The sequence below is a fragment of the Culex pipiens genome, chromosome 1 (genome assembly GCF_016801865.2).
Source record: "Culex pipiens pallens isolate TS chromosome 1, TS_CPP_V2, whole genome shotgun sequence".
NCBI classification, from domain to species: Eukaryota; Metazoa; Arthropoda; class Insecta; order Diptera; family Culicidae; genus Culex; species Culex pipiens.
In genome coordinates this window covers 74,352,767-74,378,432 of record NC_068937.1, presented here as the reverse complement: position 1 = coordinate 74,378,432, position 25,666 = coordinate 74,352,767, and the positions used below count along the sequence as shown (strand labels likewise).

Genomic DNA, 25,666 nt, shown 5'->3' with positions numbered 1-25,666 from the left:
CAGATTCTTCACCGATGGCTCCAAGCTCGACGGCTGTACGGGCTTCGGTGTTTATCATGAATCTTATCAGCTGTTCTTTAAGCTGAAGGACCCGAGTTCGGTTTACGTCGCAGAGTTAGCCGCGGTTTACTGCGCACTGCGAATCATCGAGACCATGCCACCTGACCACTACTTCATCTTCACCGATAGCTTTAGCTCTGTTGAGGCTATCCGGTCTCTGAAGCCGACCAGGGAGTCTGCGTTTTTCCTCACGGAAATACGCAAGACTTTAAACAACCTGGCGGCTCAGTCCTTCAGCATCACGGTGGTGTGGGTCCGCGCTCATTGCTCGATTCCGGGTAATGAGAAAGCGGACTTGCTCGCCAAGAAGGGTGCTGAGAGTGGAGACATTTTTGAAAGGCCAATTAGCCTACAAGAATGCTACGGTTTTCCGAGGCAGCGTGCGCTTCTGGATTGGCAAAAACAATGGGACGACGACACCAAGGGACGTTGGATGTATTCCATACGACCTAAGGTGCAAAGAAAAGCCTGGTTCAAGGGAATGGACTTGACGCGTGGATTCATCAGAACGATGTCCCGCCTTATGTCGAACCATTACTCGTCCAAGGCTCATCTGTACCGTATCAACATGAGTGATACGAACTTATGCGACTGTGGGCAGGGTTATCAGGACATCGACCATCTCGTATGGGCGTGTCCAGATCATCAGGCTCACAGAATTAAGTTGAAAGTTACCCTCAGGGCCCGAGGAAGACCACCAGAAATTCCGATGCGAGACGCGTTATCTCAACTAGACCTTGATGTTCTCTATCCGATCTATCAGTTCCTCTTAGATTCCAATATATCTATTTAGTTTTTCTTCCAGTTAGTTTTCCTTCAGCTAGTTTTCCTTCAGTTAGTATAACTCGCCTTCCCACAAAGCCGTCGTTTCTGGTTGCACCGGAAGCAAAGCAAGATCGCCCCAGCAGCTGGACACCGAGTTGCGGCTGAGGACAAAACGCAAAGGCCAGCAGAGCCAACCAAGACCCCTACACAATCCCCCTTCCCTTCCCACGCCTTGTCTTTAACATCAATCCCTTCCCTACTAACCCCGAGTAGGCCGCGGGTAATCGGCTCCCCTCCCACTAACATTTACACACAAGATCCTCTGTAATTATTAAGTCAAATGTAATTACAAAAGCCGACTCGGTCCTAACCAGGTCCCAGTACCGAAAAGGACCTAATAAAAATAATTTTATGAAAAAAAAAAAAAATAAAGATGAATGAGGTAAATTTAAAGTGGGAGGATCAAGTGAAATATCTTGGACTTGCTTTTGACAAAAACCTTACTTACAAGGATCACATTGAAAGTATCCAGGTTAAATGTAACAAATATATTAAATGTTTGTATCCACTTATAAACAGGAATTCTAGACTTTGTCTCAAGAATAAACTGTTAATTTATAAACAAATTTTCAGACCTGCCATGCTTTATGCTGTGCCGATCTGGACAAGCTGTTGCTTAACCAGGAAGAAAAAACTTCAGAGGATTCAGAACAAAATTCTGAAAATGATTCTGAAACTTCCTCCTTGGTTCAGCACCAGTGAACTTCATCAATTAGCCGAAGTTGACACTTTGGCTTTTATGTCCAATAGGATTATTGATGCATTTCGACAAAAATCATTGCAGTCTTCAGCTGCATTGATCCGCTCTTTATATAGTTTATAAGTTAGTTTTAAGGTATCCCTTTTCCCTTTTGTACATGTAGGACCTCCTACATTTGAAATCACTGAATAGCGAAAGCTACAATATTTCATGAATAAATGAAAATTGCTAGTATTTAAAATTGAGGTGAAAAGTCATCGATTGTGATTGGACACTCAATAATATTTTAACTGAATTAATGTACATGGAAAAGAAAAACTGAATAAATATAAATTAAAAAAAAAAAAAAAATGTTCACGATCAAAAGTAACGAGCACAAGTTGGTCAGGGAAAGGAAAAAGGAGTGACTTTTTGGAAGTTTGAGGATTAGGAGTTTGATTTAGAATCAAGGATTCGGGAGAGGAGTTTGTGGGCCGGGTGAACAACAAGTAGACGGACACAAATTCGTAAGTTGTTATTTAATTTGAAACAAACAGTGAAATAAATAACACAAAGTTCATGCAACACGAAACAGGAACCACACGCGGATAAATCCGGGTGGTGATTCACGGAGGGAGGACAAGACGGTTTAGGACGACACAGGACAGAACCGCTGTCTTTGTACGAGTAAGTTCGAAACAGATAAACATGAAAAATATAACAAAAACATGCAAAATCTGTACAAACATGTAAAACCGATCACGCTGTTAAACATAACCTAAAATTACAGCTACAGCACAAACGTAGAACACAAATCCGGATCGGGTTGGACGGAAAACAGGAAACAAACAAATTGTAAGACAAAAACACACACACACTACACACACATTGTACTAAACTTAAATCTAATTTGCAGCTTTGATCTGCCTCGAATAAATTGGGCTGATTCGCAAAGAGGTTTATTTCCGTTGGCGTCCGAACATCATCAAAGAATTTGTTTCCGGCGTGGAACAGTTCAGGATGGCCCCCAAACCCAAACCGGATGTTCTAGCCGACTGCGTAGTCTGCGGCAAACCAAAGGGTGACGACGCTGAGACGGTGGAGTGCGAAGCTTGCCGGCTTTGGGCACATTTGGCGTGCGCTGGAGAAACGGGAAAAGTTGAGAACTACTTTTGCCCGAACTGTTCTCAGTCGCTGCAAGTGCCAAAGACCCGGAAGAACGTCAAGAAGCCGAAGAGCGATGCGGGCACTACTTCCGGCGCTGCGGACCTGCCAAAGGACGTGCTGGAACAGTTGGAATTGGAAAGAGTGGAGCGGGAGAAGAAGATGGCCCAGGAGGTGATGATCCGTATGAAGCGGATCGAGATGGAGAAGAAATTTGCCGACCAGGAGCTCCGGATCGAGAGAGAGATGCAGGAGAGGGAGTTTGCGGCGGCGAACGAGGTGCGCGCGCTGAAGCTCAAGATGGAGCAGGAGTTTTTAGATAGGCAGAAGGCTGCGGAGGAAGAGTTCCTCGCGAAGCAGAAGGAGCTCAAGAAGCTCGTCAAGAAGAGCAAGCAGAAGCTTGAGAAGGCCGCGGTGGATCCACCGGCTGGCAAGGGCGAGGGAGCGGGCGCGGGCTCGACGGACACTCCGAAGGGGGTTCTAGGAAAGCCGAAGTTACCCGTCCCCAAACTCAGCGATTCCGATCCCGACAGCAGTGATGATGAGAGCGATGAGAAGGAGGACCCGACGACACCGGTTTCCGGATCGCGCGAGGTCTCTGACGGGCCGGGGAAACCGGTCACGAAGTTGACGAAGGAGCAGTTGGCGGCTAGACAAGCCATGTCGCGACATCTGCCGAAGTTCTCCGGGGAGCCGGAGGTGTGGCCTCTTTTCATAAGCAGCTTCAAGTACACCACTGAAGCCTGCGGATTCACTAACGTAGACAACTTGAAGAGGTTGGTGGACTGTCTCGAAGGGCCAGCGCTGACGTTGGTGCAAGGTCGGCTCGTGCTGCCGGACGCGGTACCGGATGTCATCGAAGACTTGCGACACATGTTTGGCCGGCCGGAGAAGCTGCTTCGGGCGCTTTTGCAGAAGGTCCGGAACGCGCCAGCTCCCACGATCGAAAATCTTGACACGTTCATCCATTTCGGGATCACCATCAAGCAATTGTGTGATCATCTCGAAGTGTCGGGCATGAAGGACCATCTGAACAACCCGATGCTGGTTCAGGAGCTGGTTGAAAGATTGCCGACAAGCCATCAACTCGACTGGGTGCGCTACAGGCGCGGAAAAGTCAACACTCCGCTGAGAATGCTGTCCGACTTCTTGTCGGAACTGGTCGAGGACGTGTCGGAGGTGGCCGAGTTTGCGGCGCTCTCGCTTCAGGAGCCGACGAAAGCACACGGCGGGAAGGGCAAGCGGAACGAGTTTGTGCACCTGCACGAAGCGAGGGAGAAAGCGACGGGTGGCAGAACGAGCATGGCTTGCTACGTCTGTAAACAAACCAACCACTTGATACGGAACTGTAGCGAGTTCAGAGGAATGCGGGTGCCTGAGCGCATGAAGACCGTTGAGCGCTTGAAGCTGTGCACGGTGTGCTTGAGCAGCCATGGCAACAGCGCGTGCCATTCGAAAATGCGCTGCCAGATCGGAAATTGTCGAGGACAACATCATCCGCTACTTCACCGCGAGGAAGCTGCGAGGCAGTTTCAACGGGTTGACTGCAACACGCACAAGGTCGACGGCGGGGTGATCTTCCGGACAATTCCGATAACCATGTACGCGGGGAGCAAGGCGTTCAACACTCTGGCGTTTTTGGACGAAGGATCTTCGAGTACACTCATGGAGGAGTACGTGGCCAACAAGCTGGGAGTGCAAGGAAAGCTGGAGCCGCTGGTCGTGTCCTGGACTGCCGAGATCGATCGGCACGAGAATCAATCTCGTCGCGTGAGCCTGACGCTTGCGGCCAGAGGTTCGAGAGAGATGTTCCAGTTGGAGAACGTGCGGACGGTTTCGAAGCTGCAGTTGCCGCAGCAAGATGTGAGATTTGCGGAGGTGCAGAAGCGGTACGGTCATCTGGCGGGCGTGCAGGTTGCGGAGCAGGTCAAGGAGAAACCGACCATCTTGATCGGGCTTGACAACATCCATCTCTTCGCGCCACTGGAATCAAGAGTCGGTCAACAAGGCGAACCGATTGCAGTCCGTTCGAAGCTCGGCTGGACCGTGTACGGACCTGATACACTCAAGCCCTTGGTGCATACGTTCCTGAATCTTCATGTCGTCAAGCCGGCCAGTAACCAAGAACTCCACGACATGATGAGGGACCAGTACGTCCTGGACGAAGCTGGTGTTGCGTCGTTTGCGGTGCCGGAGTCTGCCGAAGAACAACGAGCGAAGAAGATATTGGAGACGACAACGAAGCGCACCGGAGAGCGGTTCGAAACCGGTCTGCTATGGCGCGAGGACGAGCGGCGATTCCCGGACAGCTACCTGATGGCAACGCGGCGGCTGCAGGCGTTGGAGAGAAAGCTGGACAAGAACCCGACGTTGAAGCAGAACGTCTCTCAACAGATCGCGGAGTACCAGAGCAAGGGGTACGCGCACAAAGCAACGGCCGAGGAGCTGAAGACGCCCAGCAACGCCGTTTGGTATCTGCCACTGAACGTCGTCCTGAACCCTCGGAAGCCGGACAAGACAAGACTGGTTTGGGACGCGGCGGCGTCGGTGCGGGGTGTCTCGCTGAACTCACAGCTGCTCAAGGGACCGGACATGTTGGTGCCGCTGCCACGAGTTGTGTGTCGTTTCCGGGAGAGACCGATCGCGCTGGGTGGGGACATACAAGAAATGTACCATCAGATCAGGATCAGAGAGGAGGACAAGCAAGCTCAACGCTTCCTGTTCCGCGAGAACCCTGCCGACGCTCCGCAGGTGTACGTCATGGACGTTGCAACTTTCGGGTCGGCTTGCTCCCCAAGTTCGGCTCAGTTCGTGAAGAACCTGAACGCGGACCAGTATGCGGAGGAGTTCCCGGAGGCAGCTGCGGCGATTAAGGAGCGACACTACGTGGACGATTACTACGACTCGGTGGACACGGTCGAGGAAGCGATTCGGCGGGCCAACGAGGTGAAGTTCATCCACTCGAAAGGAGGTTTCAACATCCGGAACTGGGTGTCGAACTCGAGGAAGGTGCTGGACGCGATGGGAGAACAAAGCGTGAAGACATCCGTGCACTTCAACCAGGAAAAGTCGGCTTTCTACGAGCGTGTACTCGGCATAGTCTGGGAACCGGATCAGGACGTGTTCTGTTTTGCGGTGGCCTCGAAGCCGGAGTTCCGCGACGTTCTGGCGGGAGAGCGACGTCCAACCAAGCGGATCGTGCTGAGTGTGGTCATGGCGCAATTCGATCCAGCGGGATTCCTCGGACCGATCACTATTCTTGGGAAAATCCTGGTGCAAGATCTGTGGCGCACGGGGTGCGAGTGGGACGAAATGATCGACGAGCTGGCTTTCCACAGGTGGCTGCGTTGGATCAACATTTTGGCGGACGCAAAGCACTTCAAACTACCAAGGTGCTACTTCGGGAACGCGCGGTGGGACGAGATCGAGGAGATTCAGCTGCACATCTTCGCGGATGCGGGCGACAAGGCATACGGATGCGTGGCGTACTTCCGAGCGATTGTCCGGGGCGAAGTGGTTGTGGCCCTGGTGATGAGTCGGTCCAAGGTGGCGCCGCTGAAGATGCTGTCCATTCCGCGTCTGGAGCTGGAGTCGTATGTACTTGCGGCGCGCATATCCCAGGCGATTCACGACAACCACAGTTTCCCGATCAGCAAGACCTTTTTCTGGACTGATTCGGCGGTCGTCCTGTCGTGGATTCGCTCCGATCAACGTCGCTACAAACAGTTCGTTGGATTTCGGATTGGTGCCATTTTGAGCATGACGTCGCTGATGGATTGGAACTTCGTACCGATACAACACAACATCGCCGACAACCTGACGAAGTGGGGAAAGGATCCGAACGTCCGGCCAGACAGTCCGTGGGTCTGCTGCCCGAGGTTCATCCACGACCAGCAAGTAAACTGGCCGAAGAAAAGCTTGCCCCCACCGAAAACCACGGAGGAACTTCGCGTGCATCTTCTTCTACACGACGTGAAGGTGGTGGACACCATCGTGGAGGTGAACCACTTCTCAAGGTGGACGATGCTGGTGAGGACCATGGCGTGCGCTCACCGATTCGTGTCGAACCTCAAGCGGAAAACGAAAGGGCTACTGATGGAGACGCTGCGTGGGACGAAGGCACAGGCGAAGATGCTGAGAACGACGACGGTACCGTCGGTTCGAGTTGCGTTGCAACAAGACGAGTACAAGCGGGTGGAGGTGTACCTGCTGAAGATGGTGCAGGCGGAGAGCTTCATCGTAGAGGTGAAAGTGCTGACCAGGAACAAGGATCGTCCGGCGGATCAGTGGCTCGACCTCGAAAAGTCAAGGCCGCTGATAACGGGCGACCTGGTCTACATTGTCGACGGGAAGAACAGGAAGTCCTGGATCCGCGGAGTGGTCGAAGAGCCGATCGTGTCCGGCGACGGGAGGATTCGCCAAGCATGGGTGCGAACCAGCAGCGGGCTGGTGAAGCGCGCGACAGCGAGGCTGGCCGTGTTGGAGATCGAGGGTAAACCTGCTTCAGAAGCCTCGGAACCGGGTTTACGGGCCGGGGAATGTTGAGGCCGCTCACTGCCGCGACGGGGTCGACACCATGCTGCTGCGTGGGGACGAACGCCGCGTCGGCATCTCACGCGCGTGAGACGTGAGAAAGAAGAACGTGATCAATGACGAAACACACGAGTAAAGGGGCGACAAATCAAAACAATGTTCACGATCAAAAGTAACGAGCACAAGTTGGTCAGGGAAAGGAAAAAGGAGTGATTTTTTGGAAGTTTGAGGATTAGGAGTTTGATTTAGAATCAAGGATTCGGGAGAGGAGTTTGTGGGCCGGGTGAACAACAAGTAGACGGACACAAATTCGTAAGTTGTTATTTAATTTGAAACAAACAGTGAAATAAATAACACAAAGTTCATGCAACACGAAACAGGAACCACACGCGGATAAATCCGGGTGGTGATTCACGGAGGGAGGACAAGACGGTTTAGGACGACACAGGACAGAACCGCTGTCTTTGTACGAGTAAGTTCGAAACAGATAAACATGAAAAATATAACAAAAACATGCAAAATCTGTACAAACATGTAAAACCGATCACGCTGTTAAACATAACCTAAAATTACAGCTACAGCACAAACGTAGAACACAAATCCGGATCGGGTTGGACGGAAAACAGGAAACAAACAAATTGTAAGACAAAAACACACACACACTACACACACATTGTACTAAACTTAAATCTAATTTGCAGCTTTGATCTGCCTCGAATAAATTGGGCTGATTCGCAAAGAGGTTTATTTCCGTTGGCGTCCGAACACCTAGGTTCGAGCAGAAACTTACAATAGAGACCACAAAAGACCTGGGGGTCGTTAATGTGGATGGTTTGATTTGATTTTGATTTACAATATTATCACCTGACCTCAAAATAAGTACAAGATCTCTTATGAGGTTTAACAAGACTAATACAAATTTGAAAATCTAATGGAAACGGTACATTTTATAACCAAAACACACAAAAATATGTTGATTCGGTGAAATCCAAAATTCATAATTGTGACATACAGTTGAGCTTAAACCCAACCAATTACACTTTTCTGTAGTGATTTATATACTCAATGGGCCCAGAAACATTTCTCAAAAAAGAATTCATCGAAATAATGATCTGAATATTGAAAACATTGTGTTTTTTTGGAAAAGGGGTGTGATATTTTATCAGAAAATCTCCCAAATTTTCAATAAAACCTTTATAACTTTTTTCCCTTATTTTCAATCACTTTGCGTGCTTCAGGAAAAATGTTCCTTGCATCATTTCCCATAAGAAATCATATGATCTGAACCATAAATCATGCCCATATAGACTTATAACAATACTAAATTGAAATAGACGAAATTTCGCCCCATAGGAAAAATGTTCAAAAACTTCAAATGAGGATAACTTTGATTTTTCCCGACCAAAGATTTTCGTTCACCCCGCAAATGAACGGGGATGTTCCACACTTTCATATGTATATGACAGTTTTCTTGCTATTTCTCAAAAATACTACCCCCCCTGAAAAAGACGCCGTGCAACACAAGCTCATGCGTGTGTCAACGTGGATCAGCCTCTTCTTGGCACATCCTTTGGACGGAGTATACGTGCTCCCTCGGTGGTCCGACTTGGGGTAATTCCCCCGGACGGTGGCTGAGTTCCCACATTGGCGATCCTGCCAGGAGTACCACAATTGATGGTACTACTGGAAGAGGAAAATAACGACGTTGGGATTGCCCCAAGTTTGGCCAAAGCATTTCTTTTATTTTTGTTCAAGTGGCAGAAGGAACTGTAGTTTTGTGTGTGCTTTTCTGGTGTGACTGAAATTTGTAAGTGCCTTGTTTTGGTTAAAACTTTTTTATTCGGAACCGTGTGGCGAGAGTGGACCTCCGTCAAAATTGTTTTTATAGGAACCGATGGTGTCCAGGCGCGAGGGGACCTCCGCCGGAGTTTGTTTTGTTCGGAACCGCGTGTGTGTACTGGCGAGAGTGAACATCCGCCAAAGTTTGTTTTGATTGGAACCGCTAACGTTCCGGCGCGATGAAACTTCCGCCTGAATTTGTTATGTTCGGAACCGTACGAGTTCTGGCGCGAGTGGACCTCCGCCAGGGTTTGTTTGGAACCGTTTGTGTTCCGGCGCGAGGGGACCTCCGCCAGGGTTTGTTTTGATGGGAACCAATAGCGTTCCGGCGCGATGGAACTTCCGCCAGGATTTGTTTTGTTTGGAACCGTACGAGTTCTGGCGCGAGTGGATCTCCACCAGGGTTTGTTTGGATTGGAACCGTTTGTGTTCAGGCGCGAGGGGACCTCCGCCAGGGTTTGTTTTGATGGGAACCAATAGCGTTCCGGCGCGATGGAACTTCCGCCTGGATTTGTTTTGTTCGGAACCGTACGAGTTCTGGCGCGAGTGGACCTCCGCCAGTGTTTGTTTCGATTTGAACCGTTTGTGTTCCGACGCGAGGGGACCTCCGCCAGGGTTTGTTTTGTTCGGAACCGCGTGTGTGTACTGGCGAGAGTGGACCTCCGTCAATGTTCGTTTTGATTGGAACCGATAGCGTTCCGGCGCGATGGAACCTTGTATGCTTTGGCGAGAGTGGACCTCCACCAAAGTTTGTTTTGATTGGAAGCATTCGTGGTCCAGCGTGAGGGTTTGTTTTGTCTCGGGACTGCTGTGGAGATGTTTGTGTGGATTGTTTTGGTTTGCTAGGGCAGCGACCGAGACATTTGTTTACACCCCGGCTTCCTCCTCCGTGGTTCCACCATCTCGGGAGCCACTGCTTACTTTGCTGCATCCTGCGGGTCGAAAGCGATCCTTTGATTTTCCGTCCGGAACTGCGCCCGGCAGCGGAGGGAACTCCGACGGCGTGAACGCCGGAACTGCTGGACTCTGCTTCTCCGCCTTCCTTGCCGGCGGGTTTGGTTTTGACGCCTGCTGGCGCCTTCGGATGAAGTCCGCACGCTTGGGACAGCTGCGGTCCGTGGCTTCGTGGGCTCCAGAGCATTTGGCACACCGCTTCGGCTCGGCTTCTTGGACTTTGCACTCGTCCGTCTTGTGGGGACCCACACAGTTGTTGCACCTCCCCTTGAGGTGATAGTTCCTGGCACTGGGTCACGTTCGGCCGCTTGTTCCGGTAGGCCTCCCACCGGATGTGAAATCTTCTCAAGCGCTTGATTTTACTCAGCTGCTTCAGGTTGGTATACCCCTTGGGGACGTAACAATGAACGGGGTTTCCTCTGACGAGGCGAACTCTCCCTTCCTCTTGATGGCATGCACCTCCACAGCATCCAGGTTTTGCGCTTCATTGAGGTTCTCTTGACGTATTCGGGTGATGCCGGTGGAAGTCCTCTCAAAACGACGCGGAGTTGCCACTCGCTTCGTTTCTCGTGGGTATAGAACTCCACGTTGTTCGCAATTAAGTGAGCTCCCGCGGTTTCAGATACACAGCAATTTGATTCCAAACGGAATCAGCTTGTAACTTGGCTTGGTTGAAAAAAAAAACAACCGCTGTCTTCGGCTGTCAGACGAAAACTGTGTACGAGATGTTCTTTTAGATAATCTGGTAGATTGCCGTAATATCCTCGTTTAATGAAGCAGCCTAAGGTTGCACACGATGCGCACCGCCGATTTAAAGCAGCGATTCAGCTGCTCTTCCAGCGCCGCGGAGAGGTCGTGATGGTACACAGCGCCACAGTATTTGAAGGGGTCTAGCTCATTTCCCCGAATGACATTTCCCCGAATGCCATTTCCCCGAAAATCATTTCCCCTAATTGGTCACATCCCCGAATACCACTTCCCCTAATCAGCCACATCCCCGAATGCCATTTCCCCGAATATCATTTCCCCTAATCGGCTATATCCCCGAATGCCATTTCCACTAATCGGCCATTTCCCCGAATGTCATTTCCCCGAAATAACACTTACGCCAATTGCCGTTTATTTAAATTTAAAATTACCCGAATTTGCATATCCCCTAATCATCATTTTCGCTAAAGCCTTTTTCCATGACTAACAGTTATTTTCTTTCTCAATTTTACCGAACAAACAGCTTTTTCGGGTATGCTGTTGATCTCGCTGTTGATTAAATGTTGTAAATTGGGTAGTAAAGCCCTTTGTCAATTTTTATGAACAACGGTAAGAAACACGATTAAAAACCATTTATGATAACTTTTTTTTCATTTTTATGCAAAAAAAAGTTATTGACAAGACAACATTTTCTCGATGGATCAACTATGGCCCCCCTGGATCGAGCTGTCAAGTAGGAGCTTTTCTGCCAAGAAGGGCCGTGAAGTGAATTTTTAGAAATTGAATTAAAAATCCATTTTAAATGCTTTGTGGTCGTTCAAAGGGTCATTGTACTTAGTAAAGCTTATTTTTCTTGCGAACAATAATATCACAAATTTAAGCCTAATTTTAGGAACCAATTACTAGATTTTTTGTTGTTCAATTAACATTTGTATTCAACCGCATGATAAGATGTTGATTTTGAGAAATCTGCAAGGATTTTTTTTTTCGAATTTTGTTCAAGAACGCAAAAATCGAACAAAAAGGCTGGTACAATTTTTTGTTGATTATACTTTTCGCCAAATCCCAAACCAGCAATGCGAATAAAATGATCAGTGTGAACGGAGTTCTACTGATACGGGGTACTACGAAAATCGCACGGTATGTTTTTGAATTATAAAAAAATAACAAAACTTCTATTGCATTATTATTATCATGTCTATAAGAAAAAGGTATTTGTTTTGAGAATATATAAAAAAAAGTCTGTAACAATATTCATTGTATTTGAATGAATAGTACCAAACCTTCCAACACCCTTTTCCCCCTAAAATGCTACGTCTGTTCTGAGTGAAGCCAAAAAGAAAGTTGATCATTCAAGGCCAATACGAACCTTTCAAGAAATATTATATGTAGTTTGATGTGATAAAAATTGCCATCATTTTTTTTATACAGTCGACTCTCTGGCTGTCCATCTTCTCGATATCAATAATTCTCCATCTATCGATGAATTCTTCAGTCCCTGTTTGCTTTAAAAATCTCTTCCGGTTGTCAATAATTTCAAATTTCATGGCTTGCGCGCGCGCTCCGGGGCACCGGGCATTTCGGCTTGATTGCGTTCGGGGAAATAGCATTTTACAGTCGACTCTCTGCTTGTCAATATCCAAGGGACCGTCGAGGAAGAGAATCATCAGATTACAGAACGATGCAAAATGAAGACTCGATTGAAAATATTTTTTTCTTTATACCCAGCTATGGGAGAGAATCATGGCAACGTCCATCAAACAAAAACTAACTTTTGTAAAACACCCTTTAAAGCTTCGTTTCGCCAAGAAAAATGTCTATGCAAGCCATGAAATTTTAAATTATTGACAACCGGAAGAGATTTTTAAAGCAAACAGGGACTGAAGAATTCATCGATAGATGGAGAATTATTGATATCGAGAAGATGGACAGCCAGAGAGCCGACTGTATAAAAAAAATGATGGCAATTTTTATCACATCAAACTACATATAATATTTCTTGAAAGGTTCGTATTGGCCTTGAATGATCAACTTTCTTTTTGGCTTCACTCAGAACAGACGTAGCATTTTAGGGGGAAAAGGGTGTTGGAAGGTTTGGTACTATTCATTCAAATACAATGAATATTGTTACAGACTTTTTTTTATATATTCTCAAAACAAATACCTTTTTCTTATAGACATGATAATAATAATGCAATAGAAGTTTTGTTATTTTTTTATAATTCAAAAACATACCGTGCGATTTTCGTAGTACCCCGTATCAGTAGAACTCCGTTCACACTGATCATTTTATTCGCATTGCTGGTTTGGGATTTGGCGAAAAGTATAATCAACAAAAAATTGTACCAGCCTTTTTGTTCGATTTTTGCGTTCTTGAACAAAATTCGAAAAAAAAATCCTTGCAGATTTCTCAAAATCAACATCTTATCATGCGGTTGAATACAAATGTTAATTGAACAACAAAAAATCTAGTAATTGGTTCCTAAAATTAGGCTTAAATTTGTGATATTATTGTTCGCAAGAAAAATAAGCTTTACTAAGTACAATGACCCTTTGAACGACCATGATCGCGCGAGAGATCAAATTCCAAATTCTACCAGCCTAAATGTGATCCACAAATAAATGTTATTCCGTCCCTGTCTGTCCCTGAAGTGAGCAGAGTGAGCAGAGGTGATCCTCGCTCTTTTAGATCTCTCCCCCCGGCTCGCTTCTCATGTACTGTCCCTTTTAGAGTATAGTCAGAAATAAACTGCCGACTACGCCAGACGGTTACGCGTTTTAAAATAAACGTTTTTCTGTTCGCGCAATAAAATTGTTTTAGTTCGCGTAGTTTAAAAACGGTGTTTTACTGCGTCCGAAATCTCCCGAACCGACCACACGCGCGAACATTTGGTCCTTCGAACCGGATCCGAAGGATCCGGTCTGGCCAGGTTCGGGACACTTCGCGGAAGAACAGTTCAGTGCGCGAAGTGTTGGCCTGCTCGCGAAGAGCAGCGCAAAGTGTACGGTGCAGAAGCGCGCCTGGACAGTTTTGGTGCGTGAAAACGGACGAAAAGTGCACGGGAAATCCGTGAAAAAATTGCGGAAAAATCGGGGCAGTAACAGTGGCACAATTGTGCATAGAAAAGTGAATTGTTCGTCTTGAACAAAAGCGGCGGCGATCAGCCCGAGCATGGGTAAATAACAAGGGAAATGCGTAATAATACCTTTCTCTGGTATCAATACCAAATTTTGGTATTCCTGGACCCTTTAAAATTTGTCTTAAGGATTATGCAAGAGCAAAATGTGGTATCATACCAATTTAAGGTATTGTTTTGATATTGCAAAATTGCAGAATTTGTCAATGGTCGAACTCCACATTTTGGTATTCTTTTGGTATTACAGTATTTTATCAAATTCCTCTGCAACTATGGGAAAATTTTGACCAATTTTGACAAAATAATTAATTTCGCGCTAAAATGATGTCTCAAAGCAAATGCTTTAATTGAAAACCGGAAATTTCAAACTTGATTTTAAACATTTTTGATATATCCCCTACAGAAATGACTTGAAATTGTGGAAAATTTTCTAAGTCAGGATGGCACATTTTGGTATTATTTTGGTATTAAAGTGTTTTATCAAATTCCTCTGAAACTATGGGAAAATTTTGACCAATTTTGACAAAATAATTAATTTTGCGCTAAAATGATGTCTCAAAGCAAATGCTTTAATTGAAAACCGGAAATTTCAAACTTGATTTTAAACATTTTTGATATACCCCCTACAGAAATGACTTGAAATTGTGGAAAATTTTCTAAGTCAGGATGGCACATTTTGGTATTATTTTGGTATTGAAAGGTTTCATCAATTTTCTCTGAAACTATGGGAAATGTTTTAAAAAAATTTACGAGATAATGCATTTTGCGCTAAAATGACTTGAAACCCAAAAATGTTAAAGATGATTTAATAAATTTGTGTGATATACTCACTAATTATTTTTTCCAAAGGGTTGACATTTCTCTAAGTCGGGATAACCAAATACTTTGAAAAACGAGTCAATCGACAGATTATTGAATTTTGGTGAATTTTAATTCAGTTTCATTTTAATAACACTTATTTTTCAATCTTGTTATTTTTCAGAAGCTTCAAGAACTTCAAGCACAGGCCATTCATCAATGACAAATGCATTCGGTGTGGTGAAGAATATCACTAAGAACAACATGGAATCATCAGGTGAGTAGATTTGGCTGTTGCATATGGATCATTTCCGTTTTTTCACTAACTGCAACTGTTGCACTAAAAATGGTATGAAAATACCAAATTTTGGTATTACTTGTGCAAATACCAGCGACCATAATGTGCTTTTGGTTGCCAAGTAATAGATGGTAAAATACCATGAAATCATACCAAAATCATGTATGTGGAAGACCACAGAAATACCAAAATATGATTTTCCAAGGGCGCGGGAATACCTAAAATTAAAACCATGGCAATACCAAGTTTTGGTATTCAAGCAATGTTCAAAAATCCAGAAGACCTCAACTTGGTGTTGAAATGGTTTTATTTTGAGGTATTATCTTACCCTTGGAATAACATGGTTTGGTATTGTTGTGCCCTTCCACATACAAGACTTTGGTATGATTTCATGGTATTTTACCATCTATTACTGGGCAACCAAGGGCACATTTTGGTCGCTGTTATTTGCCCAAGTAATACCAAAATTTGGTATTCCCGTGTTATTTACCCCTGCTCGGGAGTGCAGTGCTGTGAAGAAGATTTCGCCATCGCGGAACTCACGGCGACTCACGGTGTGCGCGCGCTTTGGCAAGCGTCGCGACGTCACCATCTCAACCGGTTGGCTGACGTCATCGTTGGAGTCGGTGATTGATTGGCGCCTGGAGCTTTCGGGACGGATTTTTGGGAAGTATTGTGCTCGTAGAGTGGTTTTGGCTTTTGCGGACGAAAATAAAGTTGGCTTACAAAATAAAATTGCACGAGAGTTTTTATTAGTCTGGTCAGGTTGCATGAGTGTTGTGTTGTTCTGTCTGGTCCTCTGGAATTCCCTGGTCGATTCCCCTGTCGCTGCTGTCAATACTGGGTCGTACAGTTCGCAATCTGTCTTGCGCGGTCGCGTCGTGGAACGTCGAGTCGATCTGTCTGTCTCTGGTGAACCTGAAAGTGAAAGTGGATGTTATTCAGTTGGCGATCAGTGGTCACGATGGGCGATCTGCAGACTTTGCGGAAGAAGCAGGAGATCCTGCTGAACAAACTGGAGGTGCTGAATCAGTTCGTCGAGCACTACAAGGCGGAAGAACACGAGTGCCAGCTGGAAGTTCGACTCGGAATGCTGAACGACGTGTACCAGGAGTTCACGGACCTACGGACGAAGCTGGAGTTGCTGCTGGAAGAAAAGGATGCGGCCAAGTACGCGGATGCGGAGCCGAAGGTCAAGCAGGAGGTCGTGTCACATCGTGAAGAGGCCAATCTACAGGTGGTGCAGGAGTTCGACAACAAATTCTGCAAGATCAAGGCGATGCTGATTGCGAAGCGGCCGGTCAAGGACGTCGCGCAGACTGTTCCAAGTGTTGGTGATGCGGATACCTCGTTTCCGTTGCGCGTCAAGCTGCCTGACATTCATCTGCCGAACTTCAGCGGAAATCTGCGCGAGTGGGTGACCTTCCGTGACACCTTCAAAAGTCTCATCCACCGGAACTCGAAGCTGACATCGATGGACAAGTTCACCTATCTCCAATCGTCTCTTTCTGGTCCTGCGTTGCTGGAGATCAGTGGCATCGATCTGTCGGAAGAAAACTACTCCGTCGCGTGGTCCGCGCTGGAGGAGGAGTACGGAAACAAGAAGCTGATCGTGAAAGCCCACCTCGATGTCATTCTGGATCTGGAACCGCTGACCAAGGAGTCGTACGATGGTCTCAGCCACCTGCTCGGTGAGTTTGAGAAAAATCTGCAGATGTTGGACAAGATGGGCGAAAAGACTGCCGACTGGAGTACGGTTATGGCGCACGTCCTGTGCTCAAAGCTGGACTCGGCCACGCTTAGGAATTGGGAGACCCACCACAACAGCAAGGAAGTCCCAACCTACAAGGCTCTACTGGAGTACCTGCGCGGCCACTGTTCGGTTCTTCAGTCGATCAAACGAGCGAAAGCGAAACCGTCGGAACAGCGCCCTCCGAAAGCAGCAGTCTGTCACACTGCTGTGCGGAGCAGCAACCAGTGTCACTTTTGCAGCGGCCCGTGGCACACCCCGTTCCGGTGCTTCAAGTTCCAGAAGATGACGATCTCGGAGCGCAACGACGCTGTTTCGAGAAACAAGCTGTGCAGAAACTGCCTGAAGCCTGGACATTACCCGCGGACGTGCGAAGGAGGAACTTGCCACCACTGTCACCAGAAACATCACTCGATGCTGCACAACGATCAGATGAGATCCTCCGTTCCACAACAGCAGTCGAGACCGACCGCGACGACCTCAGTACAGCGACAACAACCCAGACCACAGAACACGAATCAGACAACACACACTCCAGCCAACAATGCACCTGCTAATCAGACACGAGGTGGTCACTCCGAATATATTGCATTTATGTCATATGTTGATCCGTATGTGCATCCATATTTACGTGCATGCACAATTTCTCTATGAATTTTATTTCAGTGTTTTTCTCAGCTGTCATCGATGACATCGCAAACGCGCGCACTGCTGTTTATGTACAAACAAATTAATTTCTGTTGACTCCGGCAACATTTTTTGGGTGGCACGGAACGCTGGGTTCATCGGAACATCGGGACAGGAAACCTAGGAGCAGTTGGAACCGATTCTTTTGACCACTTCCTTTGCCTTACGACTGCTTGAACAAGAGTCATGGTGAAGTTCCGTTAGTCTCTAAACAGGTGTATTTCCGTTACGGTTTCTGGAACCATTTTCTACGACCCGTTGAAGTAAATCGCAACAGCTTACATAACGAGAGCCGTACGGGAAAACGAACTCCAGAGCAGCACTAATCGCCTTCATCAGAAACTTTCAACAGCCATAGAGGAAGAGTTGGACCCTTTTGGGCAATTAATCTTGTTTATGGACAGTTCCAACTGCTCGGATTTTCGGTCACACTAATCGGGACGCAATCCACATCCACATACTGACCAACCGAAATCTCCTCCTGACCGCCCAGGATTAGCAATTGGCAAAGTCTGAAGGTGCGTACGATTCCAATCACCTGCAACGGAGAAACCTCCGTCCCCCAGATTGGCTTTCTATCCATCACAAGGCACTTGCAAGGCACCATGCAACGAGCAGATGGGCGATTCGGTGGTATTGTTCCGTCAGGGTTATGCATGCTACCTGGAATCTTCCCCCGACAAACTGATGGTTCCGGAAAAAAAACCTCAAGCAGTGGAAAGTGAGGGCCGCGATTTTTCACTCGTCGGAACACTCACTGTAGAACAGTCGATCTCAACTTTCCTCGTTCCGTTCCCCCTTTGGCTTTTCAAGAACATTACTCCCCCACCCCCTTTTATTTTTAATTTATCTGTAATAATTCTCACATATCATTATTTTTAATTATTTTCAAAGTTTAAATGTACTGGTTCATTTGACGCATCTTATGGTCGATCAAATTCAGCTTGTGCTACAGCTTCTCTCCATCTAGCACCCGCGGGATACAACCTGCTGCATACCAACGATGATAATACGTTGTGTAGCTTGACCAACGGTCTGTTACTTCCGGGGCCATCGCCGTTCAACTAACCCGCGGAAGAACTAAGATCTTCTTCCTTTCCACTACCGCCTTCGACGTCCGGCAGATTCTCGAACAAGACCAGATAATTTTCCATGTAGTTGGCCAAATTAGCGCTGGATGAATCAACATTCGTCGTTGCATTTCTGGTTCAATTTCAATGCTGAAAGTAATCAGAAAAAGCGTAAACATGACAAAGTCCTGATTGGTTTTCACATTCTAACTTACCGCCCAATCAGTCCAATCTGTTCTATTGTTACAGTGCTGGTTCTGGCCGTTCTGGCAAAGGAACATTTTGAATGTTCAGCACAGGAGGACAGGAGGAATCGGAATCCTGGCCTAGCACAAAATTGTTTTTTTTTTTGCCGAAATCCGCGTTTTCGTCCAACACAAAACAAATGACAGCTAGACATGACATTTCTAGCTGATGTGTAGAAACGTCACATTTCACACTGATCAAAATTTCGTTTGAAATATCGCGAATGCCGTGCATAATCGTGCATTGGATTTACCGATATTTACCATATTTACGGAAGTTGCTCCATATGCGCTACGGATAAACGATGTGCCCAACCCCGTGTAATCAGACTAACCTACAGACTACAGACTCTCAAACCACACAGCCACAAACCACTAGCCAAAACTACGTTGCACTACCCGTCACGCCCACACACAACATCATCCTGTCAACCGCGCTCATCCGCATTAAAGACCGCTTCGGAAACACGCTGCTAGCGCGTGCGCTTCTTGACTCGTGCTCACAGCACTGTCTGATGACCAGAGAGTTCTCGCGGCGACTCAAATTCGAGCGACAATCGTCGTATTTGCCGATCCAAGGGATCGGAACGTCGCGTTGCGTGTCGACGCAGCTCGTGCGTGCAGATGTCGGTCCGCGTTCCGATCAGATTTCAGCGTACGAGTCGGAGATGCAGTTCCACGTCCTGCCCAAGCTCAACATCTCGTTGCCGACGTCGTACATCGACCCGTCTACAATTCAGCTGCCCGACTGGATGTTCCTGGCTGATCCCGAGTTCCACAAAACCGGTCCAGTGGACGTCATTATCGGTGCCGAGTTCTACATGGACTTGCTGACGGACGAACGGGTAAAACCAGCTGCAGACGGTCCCACGCTGCACAACACGGTGTTCGGTTGGATCATTTCCGGCCGGCTTCCTGGCAGCGTTCCAGAATCGACGTCTCTCGTATCCGTCGCGGCAATCGACGAGCTGCTGACCAGATTTTGGGAACTGGAAACGTGCCGCACCAAGAGCACGCACTCGATCGAAGAATCCACGTGCGAGCAGCTGTTCGAGGAGACGACGGTTCGTGACGAAACTGGCAGATTTGTTGTGACGCTGCCCAAGAAGAAGTACGCTGTCCAGCGTCTCGGTGAGTCCAGATCAACAGCCATCAAACGCTTCCTGGGACTGGAGAAGCGGCTGTCAGCGAATCCAGACCTGAAACAACAGTACAGTGATTTTATTCACGAGTACGAAGCCATGGGACACATGAAACGGGTTGCCGGCGACACGGCCGGGGGAGAGTTAGCGTATTACCTGCCACACCACTGCGTCTTGAGGCCGGACAGCACCACTACGAAGCTCCGCGTGGTGTTTGATGCTTCGTGTCGCACGTCTACCGGAGTTGCTCTGAACGATGCGCTCATGGTGGGACCAGTTGTGCAGGACGATTTACTGGACATTGCGCTACGCTTTCGACTCCACGCTGTTGCCATCGTCGCTGACATCGCCAAGATGTACCGTATGATTCGCGTCCAGCCTGACGACCAGAGACTGCAGAGGATTGTTTGGAGAGACAATGTGGACGAACCCATCCGAATCTACGAGTTGACCACTGTCACGTACGGAACGGCGTCTGCGCCGTATTTAGCAACCAAGTGCTTGCAAAAACTCGGTGAGATCGGAGAAAAGACGCACCCATCCGCTGCCAAGGTCCTCAAACGTGACTTCTACGTTGACGACATGTTGGCAGGTGCGCACACGGTCGCTGAAGGAAAAGAGCTAGTCGCCGAAATGGTCGATCTGATGGAATCTGGCGGATTCTCGTTGCGAAAGTGGCACTCAAACTCCCGAGACATCCTGCTCGACGTCCCGGAACATCTTCGCGACGAGCGGACCCTGCTAGAACTGGACACGTCTGACGCAACCGTCAAGACGCTCGGGCTCGTCTGGGAGCCCAGTACGGACTGTTTCCGTTTCAGATCGCCAAAGTGGAACGACGTTGCCGTGATCACGAAGCGTGTCGTGGCCTCAGACATGGCCATGATCTTCGACCCGTACGGGTTGATCGGTCCTGTCGTCGTCCAAGCGAAAATCTTCGTGCAGAAGCTGTGGCGCATGGAACTGGACTGGGACGCCGCTCTGCCAGAAGATCTGCAGGAGTACTGGCGAGAATACCGCAGAAATCTAGCCGGTCTAGACAGCCTGTCGATACCCCGCTGGATTGGCACAGGTGCAGATGACCAGAATGTGCAGCTTCACGGGTTCTGCGACGCTTCAGTCAACGCTTACGGTGCGTGCATCTACATCCGAACCGTTTCGGCCAACGGCGACGTCACCGTCCGCTTGCTGGCCTCCAAATCCCGCATCGCACCGCTCGAGAACCTGAAGAAGAAGAAGCGTAAGCAGTCGATTCCCCGCCTGGAGCTGGCGTCCGCTCTGCTGCTGGCGCATCTGTACGAGAAAGTGGCCAACGCCATCAACTTCCGAGGCAAAGCGTTTTTCTGGACGGATTCCATGATCGTACGCTGCTGGCTTGCGTCACTGCCGTCCAGATGGAACCAGTTCGTGGCCAACCGTGTGTCCGAGATTCAACACCTGACAGAGAGCGGATCTTGGGACCATGTGCCCGGAATAGAGAACCCAGCTGACATCATTTCTCGCGGCATGACACCGATGCAGCTGCAGTACTCAAAGCTTTGGTTCAACGGACCCGATTGGCTGAGTCTTGACCACCAGCACTGGCCGCACGCTCAAGTGCCGAACGCAGCAGACTTCGACCACGAAGAACTGGAGGAACACAACGCTGTCGCTGCAGTTGCACGTGACACCGAGCCCTGCAAACTGTTCACAGCGAATTCGTCGTACACCGTGACAATACGGACGACCGCTGTAATCTGCCGCTTCTGTTTCAACAGCCGTGCGGCGAACAAGCACTGTCGCAGAGTTGGTCCGTTGACGGCTGAAGAGCTCGAGGTCGCTTTGAAGAAGCTGGTGCGCCTCGCTCAACGAGAATGCTTCCCGGAAGAGTACGATGCTTTGTCCAGAGATCGCGCGATTCCAAGCAACTCCCGCATTGCTGCGCTGAACCCAAGAATCGTCGATGGAATCCTGTGCGTCGGCGGCCGGTTGCAGCACGCCGCAGTCTCGGACAACCGGAAGCATCCGTACATCCTCGACCATCGTCATCCGTTCACGAAGCTTATCGTCACACACTATCACGAGACCATGTTTCACGCTGGACAACAACTGTTGATCTCTGCTGTGCGTGAACGGTTCTGGCCGATCAACATCCGCAACCTCGTTCGCGAGGTGATCCACAAGTGTGTCGATTGCTTCCGTGTCAAGCCGAAGGTTCTGGACCAGCTCATGGCGGATCTGCCGCCCGAACGAGTCACTCCGTGCACACCGTTCGCACGAGTCGGAGTTGACTACTGCGGACCTTTTCAGGTCGCGTACCCGCAGCGCCGAGCTCGCCCAGTGAAGTGCTTCGTTGCCATCTTCGTCTGCCTGGTCACCAAGGCTGTTCACCTAGAACTCGCAGCAGACCTAACGACGCAGGCATTTCTGGCGGCCCTCAAACGGTTCACTGCCCGGCGTGGCAAACCGAAGCTGGTCATGTGCGACAACGCCAAGAACTTCGTCGGCGCAAGACGTGAGCTGAGCGAACTCGCCAAGCTGTTCCTAAGTCAGCAGTTCGAAGAGGAGATTATCCGCGAAACAGCGAACGACAACATCGAGTTCAAGTTCATTCTCGCTCGCTCGCCGAACTTTGGCGGCCTCTGGGAGTCCGCAGTGAAAAGCTTCAAGTTGCTGTTCAAACGTACGATCGGGCTGCACACCCTGCTGTACGACGAGTTCCAGACTGTGCTGGTCCAGATCGAAGCGATCCTCAACTCGCGACCGCTCACGCCGCTCAGCAACGACCCCGCAGACTTTGAAGCGCTGACCCCAGGACACTTCCTGATCCAACGTCCACTCACTGCGATTCCTGAGCCAAACCTCGACCACATTCCCGAGAACAGATTGTCGGCCTGGCAAACTGTCCAGCGGTACACGCAGCAGCTCTGGAAGAAGTGGTCCAACCTCTACCTGTCGGACCTGCACAACCGCACGAAGTGGACTAAGCAGAAAGACAACGTTGCTGTCGGAACCATGGTCCTGCTGAAGGACGAAAACCTCCCGCCGCTAAAGTGGCAGCTCGGACGCGTTTCCGATATCCACCCGGGAGCTGACGGCAACATCCGTGTCGTCACGGTGCGCACAAAGGACGGTAGCTATCAGCGTGCGATCTCTAAGATCTGCATTCTGCCGATCCGTGACAACCTTTCTACCGCGCAAGGGGAGAACTAGGACTCCTCCAACGGCGGAGGTCGAAAGGCCTCCGCACACCAGTTAAGTTATGTGTTGTTTTGAATTTCAAAAAGTTCACCGAATCTTTTTCCTCCAGAGTCGCCACCCTGTCTGCGCCCAGACCTGCGGGTCGTTCTGCGCTCGGAGGCCGTCAAAAAGATCGGAACTTCCGAAATGCTCTGAGGTAACCTGTTTTGTTTCGGTGGTGGTTTGCATGAAGATGTTTGCTTGCGATCTAGCTGGCAAAAGCCCAGCATAATTACGGTTACGGATAACAGCGGCGCACAGCGCCTTTTCGGTCGAAAAGACTGCCCCCACTGTTTGAACTCAGCTAAATTCTGTTCCACGTTTGGAACTCTTCGAGGTACACGCGCTCACGATGACAGCAGCGGAGGAGACGTCCTCCCGGTCCCATCTGCGACGACCAGCAGCGAGCTTGGCCAGCTCGTTCCCAATCGCAGCCCGATGGAGCCAACCCCCGTCATCGCAGCATCGTACACCCGGAGAACCATCGTGTCGGTAACCGCTGAGGGTCAACAGCGACGCCAGGAGGCGTCGGGGGAGGCCACGGAGGTCTCCCCCAGTTCAGGCAAGTCGTTTTTGAATATAATTTAACTGATTAAAAAGCACCCTCTCATCTGATTAGGGAGTCTCGCATCGCATCGACGCCGACGCCGGCGTCACCGATCGCATCAGGTAGCAGAGCAGCAGAACACGCACGGCGCCACCCACGCACGGTGGCTTTGCGTTCAGCACAGACCAGCACAGATCAACAGCAGCAAGCAAGCAGACAGACGAACCGACAACTGACGTCGGCGGCACGCCGTCAAAAAACAACCGCAGCACATCGAAGCATCCACCCCCGCGACAAACAGAAGATCAACCGATCGAGCCAAGCAGCAGCATTTCAAATGTACACCAGCAGACGGTAGCAGATCAAGCACACCCCAATTTCAACCCAAGTTCAAGGTCGACCTGCTGTCGATCGACGCCATGTTGACACCACCTGGAAAAAACAAAAATCAACATTTTGCAGCACACCACGACACCAATCAACCCCAGAAGTGTCCCCAGCAGCAGCGCGGCATCCAGGTTGATCGTTTGATGTCCAGTCCGGTCCAGAAAGCAGCAAATCCGACGAAAAATCGATGCATTTTCGACTGCAGCGAAATGCACGATGTTTACAGCCCAGCAGAAGAACAATATCTATTGTCCGTGTTCGATCGACGGCCGCAGCCGCGATCGTAGTATATAAGCAAACAAAAAATCTGACTTGACCTAGGGTAACAATAGATACAGTAGAAGTAGTACATAAGTGACGAAGATAACGGATAAGAGATAAGGAACAGAACCAAAACAAATCAGTGGGAATTGTAGTAGTAGTTGTAACAGCGAGAAGAATGTTTGAATCAGAGTGATTCCAAGGCGGCCGGTATGATCGCGCGAGAGATCAAATTCCAAATTCTACCAGCCTAAATGTGATCCACAAATAAATGTTATTCCGTCCCTGTCTGTCCCTGAAGTGAGCAGAGTGAGCAGAGGTGATCCTCGCTCTTTTAGATCTCTCCCCCCGGCTCGCTTCTCATGTACTGTCCCTTTTAGAGTATAGTCAGAAATAAACTGCCGACTACGCCAGACGGTTACGCGTTTTAAAATAAACGTTTTTCTGTTCGCGCAATAAAATTGTTTTAGTTCGCGTAGTTTAAAAACGGTGTTTTACTGCGTCCGAAATCTCCCGAACCGACCACACGCGCGAACAGACCACAAAGCATTTAAAATGGATTTTTAATTCAATTTCTAAAAATTCACTTCACGGCCCTTCTTGGCAGAAAAGCTCCTATTGTCAATAACTTTTTTTTGCATAAAAATGAAAAAAAAGTTATCATAAATGGTTTTTAATCGTGTTTCTTACCGTTGTTCATAAAAATTGACAAAGGGCTTTACTACCCAATTTACAACATTTAATCAACAGCGAGATCAACAGCATACCCGAAAAAGCTGTTTGTTCGGTAAAATTGAGAAAGAAAATAACTGTTAGTCATGGAAAAAGGCTTTAGCGAAAATGATGATTAGGGGATATGCAAATTCGGGTAATTTTAAATTTAAATAAACGGCAATTGGCGTAAGTGTTATTTCGGGGAAATGACATTCGGGGAAATGGCCGATTAGTGGAAATGGCATTCGGGGATATAGCCGATTAGGGGAAATGATATTCGGGGAAATGGCATTCGGGGATGTGGCTGATTAGGGGAAGTGGTATTCGGGGATGTGACCAATTAGGGGAAATGATTTTCGGGGAAATGGCATTCGGGGAAATGTCATTCGGGGAAATGAGCTAGACCCCTTCAAATACTGTGGCGCTGTGTACCATCACGACCTCTCCGCGGCGCTGGAAGAGCAGCTGAATCGCTGCTTTAAATCGGCGGTGCGCATCGTGTGCAACCTTAGGCTGCTTCATTAAACGAGGATATTACGGCAATCTACCAGATTATCTAAAAGAACATCTCGTACACAGTTTTCGTCTGACAGCCGAAGACAGCGGTTGTTTTTTTTTCAACCAAGCCAAGTTACAAGCTGATTCCGTT

General features: G+C 48.4%; 2 protein-coding genes across 5 annotated transcripts; both read left to right on the top strand.

Moving 5' to 3' along the window:
* The first annotated feature begins 1,924 nt into the window (after positions 1-1,924).
* Positions 1,925-10,168, top strand: LOC120425900 (uncharacterized). 4 transcript variants are annotated; one of them, XM_039590520.2, is made up of 4 exons: positions 1,925-2,251; positions 2,355-2,419; positions 2,481-9,300; positions 9,349-10,168. In XM_039590520.2, the coding sequence occupies exon 3, from the start codon at positions 2,585-2,587 to the stop codon at positions 7,271-7,273; it is 4,689 nt and encodes a 1,562-aa protein (XP_039446454.1). In that variant the 5' UTR covers positions 1,925-2,251; positions 2,355-2,419; positions 2,481-2,584; the 3' UTR covers positions 7,274-9,300; positions 9,349-10,168. The 4 variants fall into 4 exon arrangements, with proteins under 4 accessions (XP_039446454.1, XP_039446450.1, XP_052562342.1 ...); XM_039590516.2 differs by having other exon boundaries at positions 1,925-2,419; XM_052706382.1 differs by having other exon boundaries at positions 1,925-7,573; positions 7,642-9,300.
* A 5,148-nt stretch (positions 10,169-15,316) lies between these two features.
* On the top strand, positions 15,317-24,844 carry LOC120425893 (uncharacterized). Its single transcript, XM_052706385.1, has 2 exons — positions 15,317-16,220; positions 20,748-24,844. The coding sequence occupies exons 1-2, from the start codon at positions 15,930-15,932 to the stop codon at positions 23,079-23,081; spliced, it is 2,625 nt and encodes an 874-aa protein (XP_052562345.1). The 5' UTR covers positions 15,317-15,929; the 3' UTR covers positions 23,082-24,844.
* Positions 24,845-25,666: the final 822 nt, after the last annotated feature.